This window comes from Triturus cristatus, chromosome 12, assembly GCF_964204655.1.
Source record: "Triturus cristatus chromosome 12, aTriCri1.1, whole genome shotgun sequence".
Taxonomy (NCBI): domain Eukaryota; kingdom Metazoa; phylum Chordata; class Amphibia; order Caudata; family Salamandridae; genus Triturus; species Triturus cristatus.
In genome coordinates this window covers 206,591,069-206,603,458 of record NC_140595.1, presented here as the reverse complement: position 1 = coordinate 206,603,458, position 12,390 = coordinate 206,591,069, and the positions used below count along the sequence as shown (strand labels likewise).

General features: G+C 44.8%; 1 protein-coding gene across 1 annotated transcript in view; it reads right to left on the bottom strand.

Moving 5' to 3' along the window:
* C12H16orf86 (chromosome 12 C16orf86 homolog) overlaps window positions 1-12,390 on the bottom strand; it is a 184,119-nt gene that overhangs the window by 40,607 nt on the left and 131,122 nt on the right. Inside the window, exon 3 of the mRNA XM_085637048.1 lies at window positions 8,030-8,244. Within this exon, the coding sequence (XP_085493174.1) occupies window positions 8,030-8,244 (215 nt within the window). The remainder of the gene's footprint in view (window positions 1-8,029; window positions 8,245-12,390) is intronic.

Here is a 12,390-nt window from a genome sequence, read left to right as displayed (position 1 = left end):
CATCCAGTTAGAGCGCTGTAACAATTTAAAGTATGTACTAGTTGTGGTTTGTTCCTTTAGTAAGTGGGTAGAAGCCTGTCCCACCAAAGAAAACACAGTCTTGACAACAGCCAAAATTTTGTTAAAGGAGTTCTTCCCCCGTTTTGGAATTTGTAGAGTCCTATGGAGCGACAACGGCCCCCACTTTACTGGCCAGATAATAGAGTACCTAATGAAGGTTTTAGGGGTAAAGAAAAAGTTTCATGCTGCTAATTATCCTCAGGCCGGATCTGGTAGAAAGGTACAATGCCACCTTGAAGTTAAAGCTAGCAAGATACAAGCAACAACGGACCTTAATTGGCCAGATGCCTTACCTCTAGCATTGTTATCTGTTCGTTACATCCCAGATAGTACGATTGGACTTTCTCCCTATATGAGAGTTTTTGGTAGGCCTATGAATGTATAGGGACCTCCAAGACTAAATATAATCTAAGAAATACAGTACCCTGTTTTGAGTGATTATCTTAAAAACTTGACTGAAAAACTGTCTCTGATTCATCAGCAGGTGCATGAAGCTATTCCAGACAAGTCAGAGGGTCCGGCTCATGGCCTTCAACCTGGACACTACGTCCTTGTGAAAAACCTGCAGCATTCTAAGAATTTGGAGCCTCACTGGAAGAATCCGGAGCAAGTACTGCTTGTGACTCGAACTGCTGTCCGTGTCACCAACAGACGCCATTAGATTAATGCGGGACACTACAAGCGAATCCCAGCAACTGTTCTCCAGCCAGAAGGCAGAAACGATCTGAAAGATATCTTACAGACTCAGAAAAGTGTTGCTCCTCTGAATGAAGATACTTTGTTTCCTGATCAAACTACGCCTTCAGCAACAAGGTACGATCTACGACCAAGGAAGGGAAGGAGCAGATAGAGATACCGGAGAACCGGTTTCAATTAGTGGAACGGTTCGGCTGTGACACGGTAGGATCACAGAATCGGCTGAACTAGGTTCAGAGGGGATTGTGATACGTATTCAGTGCTGCCTGGATCTCTCTCCGACCTGTGATTGTATCGATACAGAGAAGGAGAGATGCAGAAATTGGGATCTAAGTTGCAGTTGCGAAGCAATGACAAGACTTTGTGTATGGTGACTCTGATCATACTATTGATAATATTGGCAGCAGTTTTTTGGACAATAGAGAAATTGATTCCGGCTCGAACCCTATTGTTCCTGTCCCCACGGAACATTTCTACCTTACTCTTCCCTATCGTGAACAGAAACACCAAATGTCTTACCTTAATAACACTTTAATTCAAATGCTACATCATTCCCACAATGCTACAAACACTACCAACTGCTGGGTATGTGGAATGATGCCAGCCCATCAGAAGAATGGAGGAACGCCTTTTATTCCCCTTGCCATTTTCACATAATTGCTCCTGTAGAGCCTGGTTTGCATTGTTATGGGCCTCTGAAATAAGTCAAAAGGTTTTCGCTGATGTAGGAAGACTCAATGCTCAATTAAACAAGGTTTGTTACCCCGATGAGGAAGGAGATCCCCAAGCCAAAGGAACTGTATGGGAAATGGAGGAGTATTGCAGAGGGAATTCCTCCACCAGATATGTCTTCCCCAACACCCAAACAGCCATTGGTAATGAACTTTGTGTGAGCAGTATTGGCAGTATTCACATGGGAAAAAGAGACTGTACCACTGTTTTAAATATTACTGGAAAGAACAATAGCACCTTTTTATCTTCCCTTTTACTTCATTTGTGGAAACAAGGGTTATTATCATCTACCAGTCAGTTGGTCCGACTTCTGTTATGTGTCCTTTTTGCTTCCCCCTGTGTTTTTAGCACCTGCCTCTTATCACAAATACCAAAAATTGTTTAATGACATCTCTTTAAATAGATACAAAAGGACCATAAATAGTGATGAAGTAGATCAGACTGATACAGCCTTGCAGCAATATGTTGATTTTAATTTGGGACTCTTCTTTTTTGTTGGTGCAGCCCTAAACAGTAGAAAGATTAGACGCCTAGCCCGAGTGGTAGAAGCAGTGATTGATCAGACAGCAATGGCTCTAGGAAATATTACAGAAGAGCTCCAAATTACAAGGATTGTAACTCTTCAAAATAGAATGGTGCTTGTTGTAGTGCTCGCCGATCGTGGTGGAGCATGTCGCATCATCGGTAGTAGCTGTTGCATGTTCATACCTGACCATGCCCCTTCTGTCTATAACGCCATTTCTAACTTGCATAAAATAGCTGCAGAAATAAATCAAGACCAAGGAACATGGTCCTGGTCTGAATGGTTACAGGGACTTATCTCCACTTGGGGTTGGAAATTATTAATGGGAATAGTAATTATAGGAGCCATCCTTCTAACTTGCTGCTGCTGCATTTAATGTGCCCCTATGATATGCACCACTTGTATAAATGTTTGCAGTAGTATTAAACCTTCCCCAGTTAATGTTCATGAATTTAATCAAGAAATGATGATGCACACTGAAATTCACGAACTCATGAATATTAATATATAAGATTCATACATATACCTTTTAGAATAGATTCAGCACAGCTGAAAAGGAAGGACAGTGGAAATGTAAAAACTGAATTCTCTCGTTTTACAACTAAGCTGTGCCTCATCCATTTTCACCCCTGCCCTGTTTTCAGCCTGGCTCTATCCTTGACACCGCACCTGCATAAACATTGGTAAAGAATCTAAATTGAGATATTGTAGGCTGTGTAAACATGCAACGTCGGCACAAACGAACAGCTGATCTCTGCACTGGGTTTTTTAAACAATGGTAAAGCCTTAGATAAAGTTTGTTCAGCTAGCCTATCTTGTTGTGCAGCTTCAGGACGCAACAGTTACACAAGACACCACAGTTGTTGATTCTTACCGATTGTCTAATTTGTGTGTTCTTCCCAAAGCTCTTTTTACCTCTGGGCGTCCCTTGTCTGTGGTCTTTGCTATAAAACCCATGTAACCATCGTTCAGAGTGCTCTCTCCTTGAGTATCTCTATGGTGCTTGTCGGACGGAGCCGCATTCATGAATGCTTAATAAATTAACTATGGTTTGAACTTCGCTCCAGTGTCGATTCCTCCTTACTTGTTAAGAACCCATGGACGAAGTGGTGACCCTGCACCAGCAGATTAAAAATAATCTGCTCCGCAGTTAGGTGATTCATATATAGGTCGAACTTGGGAATCTGGTTGGGTGGGAAAATGAGGCAGAATTCTGTTTTGACAGCGGTTAGTTTGAGATGATTGCGAGTTAGCCATTTCTGAGTATCTTATAGAGTTGTGTTGAGGGACATGTCTCCTGGGGAGTAGATTTTTGTGTACAATTCAGTGTCATCGGCATACATGTGATAATAAATCTTAGAGGATTTCAAGGAATCTGCTAGTGGTTCCATGAATAAGTTGAAGAGAATGGGTCAGATGACGGACCCCTGTGGGACCCCTAGGGTGATTGCTGTGGACTTGGACAGGGATTGATTAACCTTGACTCTTTGGGTTCTGTTATTGAGGAATGAGGTAAATCACTGAAGGACGGTCCCAGATAATCTCATCCTCCTTTCAAGTAAGTTTAGAAGACTGCCTTATTTGATTGTATCGAATGCAGACTCTAGGTCAAGGAGGATAAGAAGGCACAATTCATTCTGATTCAGCATTTTTAATACAACATCCACTATGTGTGTGAGCGCCGATTCTGTGATGTGACCTTGACGGAAGCCGGATTGACATTGGTCAAGGAATTGGAAATGATCTGTGTTTGCAGAGTTGAATCTGGACACATTTTTCAAGAAGATTCGCCAGAGTGTGAATGTTGGAAATTTGGTGGAAATTGTTACGGTCTGCTGTTGTTTTTTTCAGGATGCTGGTTACCTACCATACTCTTATGCAATCAGGAATAGTGCCTTGAAGGAAGGCATTTACGACCCTGGTCCGAGAAGGGAGAAAAGAGGATTTGATTTCCTTAAAGATTTGGAGGTAAAGGGTCGGTGAAGGGATTTGAGAGTTTCAACGCTATAAGCATGTTGTGAATGTCGTTCATTGAGGGATGTGTAGGTATGCCAAGAGGCTCTGTTTTGGGGGGAATGCCTAGAGAGATAGACAGGGTCAGCAGTCTGGGAAGGATGCAGAATGTTGTGTGGAATAGCCGGCCAGAGCTTCCTCGCTGCCTGCAAGTCATTTTCAATATTTTCTATTTTTTCCCAAGAAGAAGTCCTTGCAGTTTGGGAGTATATTGGACCAAGAATAGGGAGGGTTAGGTGGGTTATTTGATTCTTGCTTGACAAGTTTAAAAATAATTTGGATCAATTTCTAGCTTGGTCTAGCTGGTTTCTAAAGAAGCTGGCTTTCAACATTTTTGATTTGTTTGTTGTATGTCTTGCTCCCTGATCTTAAGCGTTTTAGGAACTTCATGGAAGGCGACGATCTACAGGCTCTTTCTGCTAGTCTCAAATTGCGTCTTTTAGTATTAAGGCTGTCCTTGAACCAAGTTTTATAGACTGTGGTGGGTATGCTTTTTAGTTGTAGTAGGGCAGTTGAGTTGAAAATGTTCAAGATGTAAGTGTTGTAGCGCTTTGCGAGGCCATGAACATCCACTATGTCCACCAGGGGAGTCGGGGAGTTGCTACTTAGGGCAGATAGTTTGTTAAGGTTTATGTTCCGCAAACTTCTTTTCTATTGTTTAGGTTTCTTTATTTGAGCTCTTTTAGAGATCACAACCACATTGATTGGGAAGGTGACAGGGTGGTGGTCTGTTCAGTTGCATGGTACAATAGATTCCAGTTTGATGTCTGTTTCTGCAATAATTATTAACTCTAAGTTCTCGACCTTGTTGTGCGTAGGGCGGTTGCAAATTTGGGTCAACTCGAGGTCTGACAGAAAGGATTTGAAGCTTTTAACTGCATGGTATTAAAGTAATTCCAGTGAAGGTTGAAGTCCCCAAGGAAGATCTGGGTAACTTAATCAGCATTGGTTGAGATTACTTCCATGACTTGTTCAATGGAAGGTAGATTTTCTCCCAAAGTTGCAGTTTGCAAATGAGCCTTTCATTGCTAGCAATACTGATGTACAGATATTTGCATGCGGGGAAAGCAGTAGCTTCAGACTGTTTCACAGAGAGGGCGTTACAGTAGATGCAAGATACTCCCCCACCATATCTGTTGGTTCTGTCTAGTCTAATGATACCATGACAAGGGGAAACTAGTAGATCTAGAAGAGGGGCTGAAGAATCATAAAGCCAGGTTTCTCTAAGGATAACAAGATCGAACTTGTGTGTGAGGATGAGGTCCTAAATATCGTGTGCATGCATAGCAGCCGATCTGCAATTAAGGAGCATGCATTTCTGGTGGGTGTTATTGTTGACAGTGGCAGATCGTGTGAGGTTAATATGCTTGAGTTTGCCATTATTTACCACTCTGGGGTTGTAACTAGATTCTCTGTAAGGATTAGCCTGAATGGTTTGGATTTGGCCCAGACAAACCTTGTTGATATCTTTAGTGGGAATGTAAGTGAGGAGGAGGGCGTGGATGTCACTGTCATTTAGACGCTCGATCAGTCTCCTGGGTGAGAGGGGGCATTGGGGGCATTAGGGGCGGGTATAGTTTTCCAACTAAGATGAGGAGAGTGATGGATGTGGCAGGCCACGTGACGATTTGGGAACCAATCCGACTCATCAGGGATCTGTTGGACCTTTGATTGAGCAAAAACTCTGCGGTGATGGTTGTAAGTCTCTGTAGTTCATTCTTGAGATGAGTCATGTTAAGTAAAATCTCCTCTAGGCGCGATTCCAAAGAGGTGTGAAGACGGGAGGTCATGGTTTGAGGGGTGAGGACAGGTCGAGAGGGGAAGCAAAGAATTGTGGTATGGAGGGATTGTATGTCAGTAAGGTCTCGCCGAGGGAGTGTCTGTGTAGGGGCAGAGATAGATGGGAAGGGCGAAAGGGGTTGTATGCTGCGTGAGAAACCTATGAGGCATGCGATTAGTCCTGTTAGGGGATATGGATTCCGATATGGATGACGGTTGGGTAGAGTGGGACGATGTAGAAGTACAAGAAGACCCCGAAAGGGTGAGTTAGTGAGATGTGGGTAAGGTCTTCAGGGAGGAGATAGGTCCTGGGGCGAGAGATTCTCTGCTTGCAGTTAAAGAGGGGTAGAGGAGTGCATGTGGTCTGGTTCAGTGACTCAAAGGGTGAGGTTCGGACATGCAGGAGGTGCAGAATCTAAGGTTAGAGTGGCGGGTGAAAAGGTGGGGGAGCAAGGACTAGCGAGGGGGCATGGTTTGGGTGATGCTGGGTACGAATGGGCATTGCTAGGGGTGCAGGAACTATGTCAAGGGAACTAGGGTGATATTGGGTGGGGTTTGAGTTTTTATTGTTAACAACCTTTTTGATAGGAAAGATTTTGTCCAATATTACTAGATTATCATTCGAAGATTGAATGAGAATGATCTCGTTGTTATATAGAGATATGGTAGCGTCTGCTCTGAAGCTACCGATAACCTAAGACCATGAGGTGTTTTCCTGGAGTTGGTTATCCGGAGCATGGCATAAAGGACATTCCTCCATTGTACACGTCTTTGTTTAGAAGATGAGGTCACTAGTTACCATTCCCTAGCTAGAGTAGAAGTATGAGTCCGATATACGGGTTTCAGGGTCATCTTTGAGGAGTCTGTCTTTGAAACTCTTTGTTGCATTTTTAAAGAAATTAGGAGGGTACTAAATTGTGTAGGCATTAAAACCTATAGGTTCTAATTGCATGTCAAATGCTCTTGGGGAAATGCCCATGATGACTGAGTGGGGAACTCCCGAGGGAGAAATGAGATAATGTCCGGGAGGAGGGTTCCAGTTCACCCCCCTTATAACATAAGGCGAGGGAAGAGTTTGTAAGACAGAGAAAAAAACCACTTGGGGACTTGGGGGGACGATTAAAATGGCGTCATATGGTCCTATGTTAAAATCCTATCGTAAGATCAGACCACCAGCCCTCTTCTGTGTCAAGTCCAACAGGCAATCATAAGAATATAGAATTATTGTAAGACCAGATAGACAGTACTCAGTCTGTATCTTGGCTTTCTGTGTCAACAAAGTTAATTAATGTGGAGCATTAGAGATGATAGGAATCAGCATCTTCAATATAGGAGAGAGTTCAATCCATTTACTCTGAGTGTAAATTGACGGTATCTCAGTAATAGCTCATCAGGAGCACAAGATGACAGGGTGCTCAGCCCCCTGAGAGAAGAGTCCAAATGATCACTTGTGAAACCTTACACATGGAACGTAAGACATAACACCTAGAACACTTACCACATCATCATCATGCCTCAGACATATAGACCTGCATAAACACACAGAACAGGGCAGCATACTATTCCTGTCTTTACCTGCAGGGCGGCCTTGGCTCATTTATTCAGTACTCCAGTAGGCAGGGTAATTCTTGTCTCTGCAAGAAAGCTTTCAATGTCATACTCCTTCAAACCCCACCACCCTCTGAACTGTGGATTCTCCAGAACCCAAACACCCTCGATTTGCTTTCCTATACAAGGAACAATGCACAGATATACAACAGTAAATGGGGAGGAAAAAGATGTTTCGGCAGCACCCCCAGCTACCTTGTGTCCTGCTATCCTGGATACAAGCCCCACAGGTGCACCAGGCTAGCCCAACAACAGTGCCATCTAGACCATGTCTCATTAATGCAAATGAAACTACAACAAAGCAATGCATTCCTAGCCCAGCAAGGGTCCAGCACCTATCGCAAAAAATAAAGAAAAATCACACAATGACTTGGACCTCCTTTAAAGCCTTCTACAAGACCGAGATGAGCCCGAGTTGACAGGAGAGGGGGTGACAGACTCAGGACAATTTAGAAACAAGGTGTCTGTCTTGTTAAGCCAGCCCACTTCCGTCAAGTAGGAGTGGGATAGACCAGGAAATGAAGAGGTTATGGAAACTAAGCATTGCTTGAGACAGTCGCGTGCTGCTTGACCGTCTCACACTGATGATCTCAATATAACTGGTAGCTCTGTACTCACTTTCTGGGCCCTTCTGCTCTGAAAGCTGAGATGGGGCACTTGTCACCGGCGGCACAAGTATTTCCACTGCACTCTCCTTCTTGCGCTTCTTGGACTTTTTGGGATGCTTAGTGATGTTGGCTGGTGCTTCTGCTTTAAAGATGTCACTCTCCTCTGGCTTAACCAGGGCCTTCTTGAATTCTAAGTGCTGAAACATGTGCACTTCGGCATCAGCCCTATGGGTCATATTACCAAACATGAGTGAGTGATGCGATATGTACTGAGCAATTTGTATTCACTTTCTCCCAATAAAGACAAGGCATCAACAAATGTAAGAAAAGGTGCACAGCATAAATCGCGAGGCCGGCCTCACCCAGCCACATCCTGTAGTGCATTCATTATCCTTGCAATACCTTAGTCCATTCTATCACCCCAGATTTTCTCAAGTTTCTACGGGCATCCACTCAAATGACAGATAGGTACTTCCAGTGTCATGCAGTTTTCCACTCCTTTTTTTTTGTTGCCATATTTTATTGGTTTTTAGAACATAGACATCATTGAGCAATCGTACTCAGCACAGCATGTAGTGCATCTATTACATGCACACTTCTTCTGGCATGTTTAACGTAACATTCCCAAATACCTGACCGTCCCCCTTCCCTCCTCGATTTGCATTTGTGTACGTATTGATGATCTCCGCGTGTCTTCAGGATTCTGTGATTCAGGCGTTCTACTTCAGCGTGTGCCACAGCGCTAATCAAGGTCCCACCAATCGGTCTCTTTCTCCTCCCCCTTTTTCTAGTGCTGCTGGTTGTGGAGTGCTTGCCCTGCTATCGGGTCTTGTCTGTTGGCAATCAACTCACTTACTAGTCCTTCCCAGGCTCTGGCCCTGTCTAGCTTACTAATCCCCCTGCTGGCTTCCCAGAGCAATATCCTGCCTTCTGCACCTGCCCATTTCTCCAGCTCTTTGGTCCAAGTAACAATACTTGGCCCTCCTGGTGCATTCCAGTTTCTGGCTATCTCTCTTTTGGCCAACACGTAAGCCAAGTCTTGGAACTTTCCAGTCGTCCTATTCTTGGCCGTATGCGGGAACCACCCTAGCAGGAAGTGTTCTGGGGCGCGCGGGAGCTCCTTATCTATAAGTTCGCCTATTGCGTGTCCTATCTCTTCCCAAAAGGGTTGTATCACTGGGCAGCTCCAGAACATATGAAGTATATGAGCCTCCCTCTCCCCGCATCGTGTACACGCTGCTGTGACCGTGCCAAAGTATCTCCTGATGTGAGATGGGGTGAGATACGCTCTATGCAATACATAAAAGTTGATCAGCTTAAAACCCGCATTTCTGGAGACCTTCAGGGTGCACTCTTAAATCCTGTCCCACTCTATCTCCGGTATCTGTTTACCCAAGTCCTCCTCCCATTTTAATTGCAAGCGCTCTAGTGGTGCTGCATGTCCTGTCTCATTGCCTTGTATAAGCAAGACACTGTCTTAGTTCTACCAGCAGAGAACGCCACATATCTGAACCCTGCTAGTGCCCTTGGCTGTACCTCCCACTCCCCAGTGGCGGCCAATCCCTCTAGTTAGGGCCCCATACCACAGGAAGTGGCCTTCTGAAGGTCGTATGCAGCCTGCAGCTCGGCAAATGGTAGTAGGATGGAATCCAAGTACAGGTCTCCCATCACTTTCAGTCTGCCTCCACCCAGTCCTCTAGCCCTGCACAGTACCCCCACCTGTGGCAGTGAGCGCAGTGGCGTGATGAGTATATCTGGGGAATAAGGGGTCCTAGCTCCTATTCGTCGCAGATACCTAGCCCAGCACCGTACGACCACCTTGGTCTCCGTTGAGTCGCCCAACGAGTCCCGCCGGACTCGTAGCAGGATTCTCCCAAGAGTTTCAGTGCTCGCCGCAGACAGGCACCGTTCCTGTCCCGGGTTTTGCTCCTCTGCCAAGCACTGAATCAGCCAGTACAGTTGGGCAGCAATGTAGTATCCCTCAAAGTCAGGTACTGCCAGACCCCCTTCTGCTGTGGGGCGCCACAAAGAAGTCAAAGCTACGCTCCTACATGCAGTTGTCCATTGCTTATGCCCAACTTTCAAAAGTAGGTGGGGCAGGATGGTGGCACAATTGTCCAATATTACTTTTCGCAATTACCAGACCAAGATGTATGAACGCTAATTTATATTTTTTTTGTGCCAAGAGCAAGTGAAATGTGCAAGAGTAGCAATTTCAGGTCATCCTCGATCTGCCAGTTAGTAATCTCTGCTAGAGTATTCCACACCCGCTCCCAGAAGAGTCTCACCTCAGGGCATCATATTACTATGTGTGCAAGTTTCCCAGTGGGATCCTCAGACCTCATTCATTGAGGTGAGTGGATTTTCCCAAAATGTTCACAATTTCTGATGTATGACAAATGTTCTGTCTAGGAACTTCATAGGTATCATCCGATATTGGTTGACCAATTCACCTCCGGTGGGGCATCCTTGCTGATGTCCATTCTTCATCAGGCCACTATCTCTCTCCTATGTCTTTCAGATGGTGTTAAATGTGTCAGGGATGTAGGTCACCAGTGAACGGTACATCTTAGCTCTCTTGTGGTCTTTCATAAGGAACTTCACTTTAAGCGGGTTAAAGTTAGGGAGGTCAGTCAAGTCTTTGACACAAGGAAGTAAGGCTTGGTCTCAATTGTAAGTATTTATAAAATGTGTGCTTATGCATGCCATACATAGTTTAAAGGTGGTCATCGGAGCATATAGTACTTCCATTCATTACATCCCCCAATTTAGAGGTACCAATAGTGTCCCTCGCTTGCAATCCCGTTAAAGTGCTGACATCTCCCAGTATGGTTCTTTCCCAAAGTGATGTTTGCAAGTTTGTTATGCCACTGTATGCTTCTTAGTGTCCCGTACCATAATCTAATGACAGTGGTTGTGGCCAGTTGCAGGTGTGATGTCCCCCCTATACAATAAATAATATGCATTAGGTGGACATTCCTTATTATCCATTTCTCTATTGCAAAAACAGGATCATTCTGCAGATCCCCGAACCAGTCATTCACAGTAATCAAATAGTTGGGTGCAAAATCTATGAGACCTATCCCATCGTCATTAGGCGATTCACAGCACATGGCCATGGGGTAACGGGGCCAACCCTGCTCACAAAAAGGGTCAGATTATTGCATTGAGGTGGCTCAAGACTGCATACGGTAAGCTGTGTGGATCATTTTGCAGCTGGTATGGCAGCTGTGTCAGTGAGGCCATCTTGAAGATGGCTGCTCCCGCTCTATAGGATAGCAGGAGGGTCACCTAAACGGCTAGGTAATTCTGCCATCTTAGTAGCTGTGAGGTGACACTGCACTCCCAAGCTGGTGATTTCTGTCTAGCTATGTAGACCTCAAGGTACTGAAACCATTCACTAGCTATCGTTAGGCCGTCACCCACTGGAGATTTCTTCTCTCTAGGTTCACTCGGTAGACCATCGTTTTTTGCTAGGTCTGGTTGCAGACCTATGTATTTCACACACCACACCTGGTGCCCATTTAAACCCTTTTAGGAGAGCATCAATTCTGATTCATTCCACCAGAGGCTCTTTTGCACTGATGAAGAGCAGTGATGAGAATGAACATCCCTACCTAGACCCACCTGCCCACAGGGAAGTTCCACAACATCGCTGCACCATTGCAGACTCTCGCCCTTAGATTGGTGTAAAGAAGACTTAAATAAGCCAGAAACTTGGATCCAAAGTTGAGCCCTTTGAGCATCCCAAAAAGGCTGTCCCACGACACCAAACCAAACAACTTTTCGAGGTCAACCATTAGTATTGCCGACTGGCCCATCAGGAAATGCGAGAGGGTTAGGTCGTCATTTACGAAACAGATGTTATGCCATGGGGATCGCATAAAACCAATCTGATCTGGGTGTACCAGGAAACCAATAACCTTAAGTAGACGGATAGCTTATACCTTGGAGATAATCTTGACCATGGTGTTGATCACTGAAATTGGGCATTATGAGGAGCAAAGAATCTGCGGTTGGCAGGGTTTATAAATCATCACTATACCTGCAGTTTGTAGGTCGAGGGGAAGCATTGCAGCTCTCATGGAAGCTGTCAACATCATCGCGAGCGCTGGCATCGTGAGTGAATAAAGTATTTAAAGAACTCTGCAGGGATACCATTAAGTCTCGGTCTCTTGCTCCACACCCCTGCAGCACTTTTAGCTCCATGGTGAATTGTTCCTCTCTTATTTGCCCTTCCAGAAGAGCCCTTTCAGAAATTGATAACCGTTTCATGGGCAGATTCCACTGGAATGCCTCTAGTTTGGCTGCGTATGGGGCTTCATCACTAGTGTACTGACTCTGATAATATTCTGTGCATATTTGTGTAAT